General features: G+C 40.3%; 3 protein-coding genes across 4 annotated transcripts; 2 read left to right on the forward strand and 1 right to left on the reverse strand.

The window, feature by feature from the left end:
• Positions 1-22: 22 nt before the first annotated feature.
• Positions 23-8141, reverse strand: Oseg2 (intraflagellar transport protein Oseg2). The gene is made up of 14 exons (XM_070292596.1): positions 8015-8141; positions 7613-7756; positions 7306-7418; positions 6993-7178; positions 6401-6871; positions 5414-6025; positions 4682-5120; positions 3880-4593; positions 3220-3676; positions 2988-3094; positions 2463-2906; positions 1775-2098; positions 1133-1563; positions 23-867 (listed from the first exon to the last, which is right to left on the reverse strand). The coding sequence occupies exons 1-14, from the start codon at positions 8051-8053 to the stop codon at positions 144-146; spliced, it is 5205 nt and encodes a 1734-aa protein (XP_070148697.1). The 5' UTR covers positions 8054-8141; the 3' UTR covers positions 23-143.
• A 424-nt stretch (positions 8142-8565) lies between these two features.
• On the forward strand, positions 8566-11457 carry Wrnexo (WRN exonuclease). Of its 2 annotated transcripts, none has more exons than XM_070293003.1 (6): positions 8566-8736; positions 9447-9598; positions 10240-10464; positions 10804-10948; positions 11036-11137; positions 11366-11457. In XM_070293003.1, exons 1-6 carry the CDS (start codon positions 8692-8694, stop codon positions 11414-11416), a joined length of 720 nt encoding a protein of 239 aa, XP_070149104.1. In that variant the 5' UTR covers positions 8566-8691; the 3' UTR covers positions 11417-11457. The 2 variants fall into 2 exon arrangements, with proteins under 2 accessions (XP_070149104.1, XP_070149105.1); XM_070293004.1 differs by having other exon boundaries at positions 9450-9598.
• A 74-nt stretch (positions 11458-11531) lies between these two features.
• Lipt2 (Lipoyl(octanoyl) transferase 2) lies at positions 11532-12312 on the forward strand. Its single transcript, XM_070293005.1, has one exon. The coding sequence runs from the start codon at positions 11536-11538 to the stop codon at positions 12244-12246; it is 711 nt and encodes a 236-aa protein (XP_070149106.1). The 5' UTR covers positions 11532-11535; the 3' UTR covers positions 12247-12312.
• The last annotated feature ends 228 nt before the right edge of the window (positions 12313-12540 follow it).

Below are 12540 nucleotides of genomic sequence, written 5' to 3' on the forward strand. Positions count from 1 at the left end.
ATATATTAACGAATAATCCGTTCTTATTTATTTATTTATCTACAAGTACATTGCAAAGTTATTTTAATTTTTTTCGCTTTTTATACCATCTTTGTGTCTATCTTTATTTCGTTTTAATCATAATTGAAAAGCAATTTTTCTCTTCAAAATGAATACTTGGGTACTGCGCCACACCATTCCTGAAGAAACACCAGGATATCGTTCAACGGCGATTCCGGGGGCGCCTGTCTGGCTGTGTTGGTCAACTTGGTCCAGTCGTCGCGATCAGCCACGCGGCTGGTCTTCTCGAATTTGATGACCGGGCCGCGTACCGGATATCCCGTGATTACACATTGTTGAAGAGGCGCGCCAGAATTAGTCGGTGACGTCAACGAACCGACGTAAACGCCTCTCTGATCGACCGGCAGACCCTGCTCGATCTTTTGATCCATAGATATTGCCAGCACCCATTCTCTTGCCTCCTCGCGTTGATCCGTTGCGACGCCGAGACTTTCTGGAAGTGGAACTTCCAGCGGAAAATCGGTGACGCGTAGATCGTCCACGTCGAGAACAATGCCGTCGCCCTCTTCCTCGATACATTCCTCCAGATCAAGGAAATGATTGAGGAAAACAAAAGCTTCGCTCAGAAGACCCGCGGAACGCGCTGTGACGCCGGCTTCGTAATAAGATCTGTCGGCGTGGAGTACGTCGGTGTGTCGCAGCAGACTGACAGACACTTTGACGACGATACCAGAAAGCGCCGGGAACGAACGACAGCCGTGTTTCATCGCGGAAAAATGCGCAGCCTCTAAAAGCCGCTCGAATCTGTTGGATGACGACGATAAGCGGCAGAGACCGTGTAAAACATCGCGGAGCTGAGCTAGGTATCTGGAATTAGTTAATCAGCGAATAAAATGAGCGAAAAAAGTAAAAAAAAAAAACGCCGAATTAAGCCGAACAGAGAATACGAATAAATCTTCCAATATCGACATCTCCAACATAACAAATGTAGAAAACGAAAGAGGTCAACAGAAAATCAGTGTTAAAGGAAATGAACATCGCGAAAAGAATACGGATTTCAATAGAGGAAAAAAGAAATTGCTGTAAGAGAATATTGCCGGCAGATTTTCTCGTCAGCAGCGATATATCGTACCTGTATTCTTGCTGCGGCATATTCAGAATACTCTCCGCCAATTGCAGGTATAGATTGAAATTCTGCGAGATTGCGGGCGCGCCATACTGCGCATAGAGTTGCAACGCTTGCGGCGCGGCATCGCTCTTCAGCAACTGCGCGGCGCGTTGCGCCACAAACCTATGCAGCACCTCTGGATCCTGTGAACTCGCAATGTCAAACACCTGGCTCCATTGACCCTTGCGTGCCATCACTTCGAGGGCGGCGTTGCCGTCCACTTTCGCCAGCCGTTCCATTTCACCCTCGTTTACCATCGCATCCCGATACTTCTCCTCGAGATACGGTTCGAGATCGGGTGCGAGCTCGCGGACGATCCGACGAGCGCGATCCCACTCGCCGACTGCCACCAGTGAGCTTACCGCATCCTTTAGACGATCCGCCTGAAGAAACACCTGCAATGATACGATACGTGGCTCAACCATCAAGCGCTCAATTTTTAAGGATTTTTATTTCGTCATTTCGTGCTCTTGATCTTTATATCCAGATCAAGTATAAATAGACGAACTGGATTCCTTCAAAAGTCAAACTTGTCGATTTCAACAGAGCATTGAATCGTGGACAAATATATAATCGTATGATTGTAAATAAATAAAGTAAAAATACCTGAGCGGCGAGCGCGTGTTCACCAACGGAGAACAAACGTGCACCTAAGTCACCCCCGATTTCCGATGCCGTTTCTGGATCGGCTTGATGCAACAGAATATCAGCCGCACGAATGAGATACGATCTGGGCGCTTGCGGGTTCAAGATCAAAGTGTCCAGGGCAGATCGTACTTCCCCGAGATCAAGCCACTTCCGAGCCTCCTCCAACGCATTTGCCCCGTCCAGTCCCGCACTCTTCTGACCCAACTCTCTACGAAGGGCCGCCTCCTGACTGGGCAAATACTCTCGACACACTCGCAGAGCCTCCGACCACATTCCGGCTGTCTGAAATAAACTCTTGTTTTGTTCTCACAAATTAAAAATAATCATAGTTAGGCAAAAAGTTCTTTCGCAGATTGACAATTATTTTTTATATGATAAAATAATTTATAATGATATAATAATATCTTCTAATTAAATATTTGTTCTTTTTAATCGTATTGTGGCTCCTCGTTTCTCACTGCAGTCGTATTAAACTACGATATTAGAAGTGAGAAATTATATGTGAATCTTTTTCTTGTGATAATTTAGTTTTCTCGTAAGTCATTTCTCTTTATTAATAAAAATCGAATTTTATGGCGTAATATTTTATAAAATAATCTATAAGAACTTTTTGCACAACCCGCGTAAATTTCGAGAAGAGATCAACCTTATAATGTTCTATTATCATCTCCGGTTTGTGGGCTCTCAGAAGTAGAGTCTCTGCCGTGGCGTAATCTTGCCCCTCGGCGGCTTCGGCGGCTCGGGCGATCAGAACCTGCGCCACTGCCTCCTGACTGTGCGATCGCGCGACATCCTCTGCGGATTCCCAGTCACGATTATGGATATACATTTGTACCGCTTCCATGATCTTGCCAGCCTGCACGAATTCCTTTTCGGCCTCAGCGAAGCGACCTTCGTCTTCGAGTGCCATGGCGTGGCGATAGTGAACCTCTTTCTTCTGGTCTACCGTGCCGTATCTGGCGATCTCTAAAGCCCACTCGAACAAACTGGCCTCGCACGCCAATTGCAGACAGGGATCCAGATAGTTGAGTCGCATTAGGAGTCTCGCACCTAATTCCGGAGCCAATGTTCGGGCCCACATTAAGGCAACCTAAGAAAAATAAAGTTTATTCAGAGATAATAAAAAGGAAAAGGTAACGCTTTTATAGGCTTTTCTAGCATAAATCTCAACCTGCTGTGCTGCCTTTTCTCCCGAAGCCTTCTTGGCAACTCTCAATGCGTCCTCCCACATATTAGCGGATCTATAAGTTGCAACCGCTCCGCGCCAATCACCAGCGCCTAGAACAAAATATGAATTACGAAAGCTAAAGAAGCTGTAGATTAAATTTTAACCTTTTTTGCGCTTGGATACGATCTCACAAACATATGCATATGTATATATATATATATATATACATACTGACCTAGAAAGTGTTCTTCGGCTTCTCTCGGCTTGCCGGCTACATCTAACTCCCTTGCCAGATGTGCATGAGTGGTTTGAAGTAGATCCGGCCGATGCTCTGCGACCAGTCTGATCATATCGCCGCGGTGTCCCGTCTTGCGATACATTGCAATCGCCGCGTCGTGATCACCAATGGCGACGTAAAGCGCCTCGGCGTGACGTAGTTCGCCAGCCTGTTGCAGGCTTTCGGCGTGTCTCACCAGGACTTGGTTAGCTTCGTCGCTCTTCATGTATTTTTGAGCTACATGATGCGCGCGCATCCAATCACCCGACTGCACATGAATCTCCACAGCACGTTGCGCATTTCCGGCGCGAACGAAAAGGTTCTCCGCCAAGTTACGTTCGCCGACCGACGAGAAATATTCACCCAATTTTTCACATTGTTGACGAATTTCAGAGTCATCGTCATCCTCGATCACCTTGAAAAGAAAGAAAAATAAGATCCAGAAGAGATACAACAATTTAATTAAAGATATAAGAAATAAGTACTTGATAAATTATATTAATAAATACTAATTAATAAATATTTTTGGATCTTGAGGAAATATTTTATATGTACATCTTTCTTATCAACATCTTACTTTATATAAGGCATGCTTTCAGAATGCAATTACTACTACACCTGTATAATCTGCAGAGCTTTTCTCCATTGTCGCGCATTGATAGCGGCCTTCAACGCTAATACCGTCTCACCCGCTTCAATGAAATGATTAATGGCGGCGTCGTAATGACCGTTCGCTGCCAGATGCTTTCCCCAATCCCTCTCGAGGTCGACCACCGATGTAGGATCAATTTTACGCGCTAGATCGAGAGCTCTAGCAAACACACCAGCCTGAGCGTAACAACTAATCGCCTCCGAGCCGGCGCCGGTTTTCTCCAGTAGTTCTCCAGCGAGTTCCATGAGATCGGTAGCTTTAAGACCATTAATGACCTCTTCGACGATTCGCTCGTCCTCCAGCAGCTCGTTGTCGGTAAGAATTAGTCTAGCAGCTCGCGCAGGTCGACGTGCTTCCAAGTAAAGTTTCACGGCTCTCCTGGGATTTGTGGTCTCTATGATAGACGCTGCGCGGGCTGCTTGGCCGCTGTCTAGCAGCCAAGCCAAATGACGGTCTCGCAACTCTGACAGACCGCTCCAATCGCGACTCTGGGCCAAACTCAAAGCGTCTTCCCAATGCCAATAGCGCTGATACATATCCAGCGCCTTGTCCAACTCGTTCTGCTCTAGATAGATCGCTTCGGCGGTTTTTAGATCACCGTTCAATACAGCCAGCCGGGCCCAACAGTCCGGATTGGCCAGTGGATCGTTGCCTGTTTCTTCGGCATATTTCTCACCGACCTTGAAGCGTGATAGAAGAAAAGATGACAGTATGATACTGGATCTTAAAAGAGAGTGGAGATATTTAGAAAAAAAAAAAAATAAGAACCTCGGCAATTTCTTTCAGAAACCTCGCGCAAGCTACGTCGCCCATAGCGGCATAACACCTGGCGGCTATCATAATCTTCCTCTCGCTCATCGCGTTTCTGGCGACGTTCTCCCACATAGTCTCTACCTGAGGACTGTCGCCCATATTTTCCAAGAACAGAACAACTCTACCAAAGTCATTGTCGTGCAGCGCGGTACCAAATTCAATCAGCTCCTCGTCCAGCAGATATGGCACTTTGGCGCCATGCTCGTCCACAATCACGGATGTTCGACCATCTTCACGAACAATGTCTATAACATCGCCCTTGATCGGCGTTAGCGTGATCGCTTCCGGCGCGTCTACATTGTACCAAACGGCCAGAGTTTGACCTGTCTGAGCGATGACGACATCACTGCCGGGTACCCAAGATGCAAAGGATGCCCCAGTCACCAGCAGAACTCTAGCGTTCCGTGCGTATAAATAAAAAATTAAGATTATAATTATAAAGAATCTGCATTATAAGATTGTTTTAATAAAGAATTTATCTATAAAGCAAATCTTCAATAAAAATATTAAATCGATGCAAAAGATATATCTCTTGTATTATGCTCCGTTTTTTAAGTAGAAATATTGCAACTATTTCAATTCTTTGAAAAATTGTGACTAATTTGCTTCAATTAATTTGTATTCGATAGGAAATATCTTTTGCACAATAGATGCTAACAGTTTTAACAAAATGTTTCATTTATTTACCTGCCATCTGTGTCATTGCTCAGCCAGAGGCGACCTCGCCTGTCGCGCGACAATAGTCGATGACCTGCCTCGCTCAGTTCTAACCAATCGATTCGAACATCATGAACGATTACGCTAATAGTCGCGCCGGTTAACAGATCGATCACGCGGACGGTTCTCGGATCCAGCAGATAAGCCAATTTTTTATTATCGATCCCGCTGGTCGAAGGTCGTTCGTTGACACGTACACTGACCACGTGCGGATTTATCGCTTCCGTTCGTACGGAACCAAGCGCCTCGTTCTGACCGTATTCGATGATCGTGAGTTCGCCGGAATAGAAAATCAAGCAAACGGCTGGATACTCGAAGAAGAATTTCTCGCCGTTGCTGGATCGGTCTTCCCAAGGAATCTCACTGATCAAACCCAACTCAATATCGCCGATCAGCAGAGTGCGCGCCGTGCGTGCCACAACGTTATTGTCCCTACGTCCCAAAACGCGCACGTCCTCGATCTCCAGGCCAGTCTGCGATCTGAGGACAATGGAACGTTGCGAGGAATCGTTCAGAGGTCGAATCACCACCTGACTGGGACCTACGTAGACCACCTCGTGACTGCCACGGACTACAGTGCGTCTAAAGACAAAGACAGGAAAATTTCTAGAGACACTACCTATAATATCTATAGTAATTTTGTGGCAACACAAGTAAAATGTGATCTCATGTGCATAGGAGGTTAAATAGTTTATTATTTGCAGTTATTCGGCAAACTAAAAACTTTGAATTAAGTCTGTTGGTGAAATCTTTATTCGGTAATAGCAAGTTATGCTGCAAAACGGAGAAGCATTGGATTTATCCGTTAATTTTCGCGCGTTCTCAAATCAGAATAATTTTATGTTGAAATCTTTAACAATAGAAAGATTCAAGTTTCATGTCGTTTAAAGCTCTGAAGAATATTGAATGAAAAAATAAAAGAAGTTAAAAAATCCAGCTGTCTCATGATTCAATCACCTGAGGATAGTTTCGAATTGCTCGACACCACCGCACAATCCCCCGACTGCTAGTTTCGAACCGTCTCGCCTCCAGGCAAGCGCCGTAATTGTGTAGAAATTAGGCAGGGCACGCACATTAGTCTCCTCCCAAACGCTTCGTCGCGGGGTCCAATCGAGGACGCGCACTTTATCCCAGGAACCCACGGCGACGCTCTGACCGCTCGGGCTGCAACAGGCTACGGTGATCTCTCTCTCTTCAGAATCTCTGCTATAGTCAAAAGTTTTGACCGGCTTGCCGTATGAATCGTAAACGGTCAACCGTTTGTCGCAACCTGCCGCTAGGATGTGCGACTGCGGCCATGCTAGAGCGTAAGCAGGTACGCCGTGAACGCATATCCGTCCCGACGGTTCCGCGCCGCCATTCTCGGTGATGTAGTACCGGATTATACTTCCATCGGCGTGGCTCGATATGAAGCCGTTGCCGCGGTTGCTGAAAGTCGGAGAAGAAAACTATAAACATTATTGAAATTTCGACAAATCATAATTACGGATCTTTATGCGGCTGCATAATCGATATCTCAAAGCGTAGTCGATGAATTTTTTTTATTTACTTGCTAGCTAGAGCTATCGTCATAGCGTCGGAAGTGTACAAGGTCTGCGCCTTCTGCGACTTGACTAGAGCCGCGCGAACCTTTCCATCCGCTAATCCTACGATAATTGGACCTTCCGCGAGCCAGATCAAGCAGGTCACCGCGGAACTCTGTCGAAATTTGTTGCAAATCACTTTTTTGTCACCCCTGAAATAATTTCCGATATTAATAAACAGTTTTTGTGTGTGTGTGTGTGTTTCAATTTATATCTATATAACATATATTTCCTTTCTCTTTTTTTCTTTTTATTTTTAAATTGAATGTTGATAATTACCAAACCTCTCCTATTTTATATACATATACAATGCAGTCGGTTTGACCAACTGCAATCTTTGTAGACTCTGGGGAGAAGGCTATTCCCTTTATCATATAACTTTTTTTGCCAAACTATGAATGAAAAAAGATGTTGCTTATTATAGTATTAGTAGTATTATTAATTTTATAAAATAGAAATTGAGAAATTCTGAAATAATGTATAAGTATATTTATACATATACATATATACACACATATATTAGATTATAATACATATATATTAATAACATGTACTAAACACTTACATTAATTCATTCAATAAATACCTTGACATCGACAGGTTTAGTTGAAAACTTGTCGCGTTTGACGCCGTTCTCATCGAAGAGATAAATGGAACGATCCGAAGATGCCACAGCTAGCTTCAAATTATTTGGCGACCATGCTATGTCAACTACTTTATTTTCAAGCTCCTAAAATATATTATAAAATATAATTATGGAATACCGGAAGAAGTCTCTATATTTTCAAGTTTTCGTGTAAATATATATATTATGTGTGATATTCTGGAGGAGCTTACACACACTCGAAATACAAGTAAAAGTTCTAAAAATATTTGCAAATATATACACGAGAAAATCATGTAGATATCAATTTTCTGCAAAATCTTGAAATTTAATAAATTTATTCCGCTTTAAGATATATAAACAATAATTGTGTATTGTACTGACCTGCGCAGGCATAACGGTACCGATATACTTGAGCAACATATCGATTTAATTGCACAATATTATCTTTATTCTATTAACAAGATATTCTAATATTATTTACAAGTGTATATTAGAGTATACAGTATACAGTACCAATAGAAAGCAAGTGTCAATTGCGCGCCATGTGTACACATTAGTCGCCTAGCAACAGAACCATAGACATATAGACATATAGATATAGACTATATCTTGCTGGAAAATGTCTTCTAGGCTGTGTTCCGATTCCCCACTCGGGTGCACCCGAATCTTTGACAAAGATAGCGATCCATTTCCTTTTCTACTGTTTTCTACGAATTGGATCATTCCCCACTCTTGAAAGCTCGTTCCATGCATAGGGCTGCGTTCAAAAACATCACCATTCAACTTTAAGTAAATAACAAAAATAGAACGACGCTCGTGTGGACACGGTGACGTTTCCGAACGCAGCCATAGAGTATAGAATAGAGCGCATCTGTCACTTGTCACCTGTCATCTGTCAGCCTGTCAGCTTGTCAGCCATGATAGTGTATGTATATCATGTATATGTATCCTCTACCACGTGGTTTGGTGATTAACACATCTCAATATAAATAAAAAAGGACGAAATCTAAAAAAATAATAGAACGAAAGTGCCTCCACCTCTATACCACATTCCAGAGATGAACACACGTGCCGTAAAAAGAAATGAGGACAATGAGGATGAGGTTAGATAGGTCGCCCTGCATTTCCTTTCCTTCGTAGTCTACATATAACTTTATAATTCTTTCGCAAATACACGGAGTGAAATATGATTTATTTATCGGAAATTATCGAAAGTTGGAAGTTCAGAAGGTGCGTCGATGATTGACTCCACGACAAATGGGTGCATAAACGAAACATATTCTTGTTCAATGTCTTTTGAATTTGAAATCGGATCTTTTATACATCTTTATATAATTGCGAGATATTGGATCTGTTTTTTATAGCTGAATTGGCTGCACTAGTCAGAATTTATCTTTCTACTTCCAATGTGGAGAGAAAGAGATAAACTTTGAACTAGTACCACTAGCCGCTAGTGCAGCTAGTTCAACTATAAAGAATCTAGTGTGTGACTTTCGCTCAAGAATTTTTTCTCTCTATCAAGATGTGAAAATAATACTTTAATTCAGATATGTATTTTTGCGCTATGAAATTTTCTAGATATATGACATTATAATGAATGTTAAAAAATAGTTTAAACTGTAGTATAATTGTTTGGGTGTGTCTTTTTAATAAAAAAAAGTCTAATATATATGTATATCTAGAAAAACTTTGACAATTCTGGGTGCGTAATATTTATTTATATTTAACATTCATGTCTTTATATTCTATTTACTATTTTATTAATTCAATTCTCTCTAAAACTGATTATTATTGTTTTTTTATTTGTTTGCAGCAGAGATTTGCAGATGCGAATGACGTAGTATGTCATTCGATAAAACATCATATTGATAAAACATGTGAAAAATATCCTCCAATTGTCTTCAAGGGTCGTATTGAATATGCTACTGAATTTGTCGATTGTGCTTTTATCTGCAATAATCTCATGTGAGTGTGAACAAATGTAAGATATTTTTAGAAAGAAAAATAAGTAGGTAATATAATATTTCTTTCAACATTCAAAAAAAATTTTTTTTTTAACATTTGATGAGGAAATGTGGCAAGAAGTGATTCTTTCATTTAATGAAACAAGTATTGTGGTAAAAATGTGCTTTTAATAAAGATTATTTGTTCTCGAAACTTAAAAGTTGTTAACATTTTTTTAAATAAAATCATGTAGCTGACAGAAAAAAAGTGATACTTCAACCTCGTATCGTGTTAAATTGTAAAAAACAAAATGTATTTATTTGAGAATAACAAGATCTAACTTTATATGTTTTAGTTTCAAAAGCTCTAAATAAGCTTGATAAAAATTACTTGCTTTTACCGTGATATTTCTTCCATCGAATCAAAATTATTTCTTATGTATTTTTCCATATGATCAAAATAACAGATATTTTTTTTTGTGCTGAAGTGTTAAATAAAATATTCCCTGTAAAGTTAAGAAGAAAAATGTGTGACATATAGTATAAGTGAGGACCACAAATAGAAGTGAGATAGGGGATAAGAGGGAATGAGAGAGAAACCATGATAAAGAAATAAAAATTTAAATATATAGAAATTTTGAGGTACATTTGTATTCTTTCTAGAGAAGAAATAAATTGCAGCGAGGAGAAGATTATACCACTGGGTTTCGATTTAGAGTGGCCTTTCAATTTCCAAACTGGCAGCGGAAAGACAGCCCTGGTGCAAATTTGTCTAGATGTCGATGTGTGTTACCTTTTACATATTTATTCCCTGAACAAACTACCGGCAGCCTTCGTCGAACTTCTGTGCCATTCAAAAGTCATACTTGTTGGTGTTAATATTAAAAAGTCAGTAATTATTACGATATATATATATATATATATATTTTTTTTTTTAGAAAATAGTTTTATTTGAGATATATAATTAGTTATCTTTGACAGTGATGAAAAAAATTACGATGAAAACTAAAATGACTTTAATGTGTGTTTTAGGGATCAAAGATTAAACTCATCTGATTGATTTCTTCTCTTCAAACCGTGCAATTTTTATATGAAATATTTTTTCCGAAACGTGCAATCTGAGATATATTATTACATTATTTAAAATAAGACACTTTTTAGCGTTAAATGTTATCATATTTTAGTATAATTTTTCTCACATACATTCATAAGTTTTTTATTTTACAGCGATCTGCGGAAACTTGAAAGAGATTTTAAAGAGTTCCCTGCTCAAAAAGTAGTGGAAAGCAATTGTTTGGACTGTGGGCCGTTTGCTAATCAATGCTTAAACCGATCTGGTCGTTGGAGTTTGGAAAGATTAACTGTTTTAGTGGTATTCTTTTCTTATTATTTCGTATTATTTTATTACAACTCGATAAGTAAAATTAGAATTGGCAGAAATGTTTTTATGTATATTTAGCTAAAAAAAAAAATTAGTAAGAATCCTGAGGTACGAAGGAGCAAGTGGCATGTGCAACCCCTCAGCGACGCCCAGAAGATTTACGCAGCCACTGATGCTTACGTATGTGTAAATAAATCAAATCGATACGATAAGAAGCATCGAAAATAATATTAAAAAATTGAAATTAAAAAACTTGAACATTAAAATGATAGCATTTTAAAATAAAAGTAATAATATTAGAATTATACAATTAACTTATAATCTGGAAATTGATAAAAAAAATACTGAGGATTCAATAGCTAAAAAGCCTGAAACATTCTTTCAAAATAATCATTCTTTTGCACACAGGTATCTCTTCTAATTTATAGAGAACTTCACAACCCGGATTTACTTAAATAAACCAACCAAAACGAGATTGCAATCAAACAAGGCTGGTAATGATATGAATTGATAAATGAATCCTAACGAAGTTTCTCAGCTTTAAAGATTAGCTAATTCAACGTCACAGAATCCTCGGGATGAATCCACGGGTAAAAGTTCTGCTAGCTGGTCGCCTGTCGTACAGTGTCGGTCTACATTTACAGAAGATCTTGTCGGATCATCATCATAAGTGTTTAACCGAATCAGCGAATACATTAGTGCTCCTAGAGCACGAACCGGTGTACACAGTGGGAATACGGAACGGAATATACACGGAGGCAGACGAAAAAAAGTTGAGAAGCCTCGGCGCGGACTTCTGGAGGACGAATCGTGGCGGACTGATCACCTTTCACGGACCCGGTCAGTTAGTAGCCTATCCGGTACTCGATCTAAAACAGTTTCGTACAAGTGTCAGGTGGTATGTGAGTCAGGTCGAACGTACGGTAATACGCGTATGCGCCAAGCTCGGCATTAAGGCCGTGACCTCGCCGCATACCGGGGTTTGGGTCGGCGATCGCAAAATCTGTGCCATAGGTGTCCACGGCAGCCGTTATGTCACTACCCATGGCCTCGCGCTCAACTGCAACATTGATCTCGGATGGTTCGAGCACATCGTACCATGCGGCATCGAGGGCAAGGGTGTAACTAGTATCTCCGAGGAGCTAGATACGGATGTAACAATCGCCGACGTGATACCGATCTTTCGAAGCGCCTTCCGTGATCATTTTGAATGCGAGTTAATCGATTATCCGTCCGACGAGGCTTCGCAGCTACTGCGAGACGCGCATGCTGACGTTTTAAGAATATGATAGGAGAATAATTAATTATTGAATATTTTTAGAAATAAAGAGACTTGCAAGTTTTTTAAACAAAGTTTTCAATCGTAGCGCTGCTCATTCTTGATCCTATTAAAATCTTTTCTCTTTTCTATCTCTAAATTCTTCGAATTTCTAAATATTTAAATGAATTTTTAAATGCAACATATCTTGACGAGATCTAAATCAGTCCGTACCATGATTAAATATTCAAATTTGTTTCTATAAAATGCTGAATCGTGATTAGTTGATTGTTTTAATTTCAATTGTCCTATATAAGGCAGTCTT

This window comes from Polyergus mexicanus, unplaced genomic scaffold, assembly GCF_030449975.1.
Source record: "Polyergus mexicanus isolate NDT 795.1 unplaced genomic scaffold, iyPolMexi1.0 SCAF_3, whole genome shotgun sequence".
Taxonomy (NCBI): Eukaryota; Metazoa; Arthropoda; class Insecta; order Hymenoptera; family Formicidae; genus Polyergus; species Polyergus mexicanus.

Coding starts and splice junctions, on each gene's coding strand:
- Oseg2 (XM_070292596.1), bottom strand. CDS start 8,053: ATGTTGCTCAAGTATATCGGTACCGTTATGCCTGCGCAG. Junction 6,026..6,400: donor CAATTCGAAACTATCCTCAG/GTGATTGAATCA, acceptor CTTTGTCTTTAG/ACGCACTGTAGTCCGTGGCA. Junction 3,095..3,219: donor AGCCGAAGAACACTTTCTAG/GTCAGTATGTAT, acceptor ATTTTGTTCTAG/GCGCTGGTGATTGGCGCGGA.
- Wrnexo (XM_070293003.1), top strand. CDS start 8,692: ATGAACACACGTGCCGTAAAAAGAAATGAGGACAATGAGGATGAG. Junction 10,465..10,803: donor GTTGGTGTTAATATTAAAAA/GTCAGTAATTAT, acceptor TTTATTTTACAG/CGATCTGCGGAAACTTGAAA. Junction 10,949..11,035: donor AAAGATTAACTGTTTTAGTG/GTATTCTTTTCT, acceptor ATGTATATTTAG/CTAAAAAAAAAAATTAGTAA.
- Lipt2 (XM_070293005.1), top strand. CDS start 11,536: ATGAATCCACGGGTAAAAGTTCTGCTAGCTGGTCGCCTGTCGTACAGT.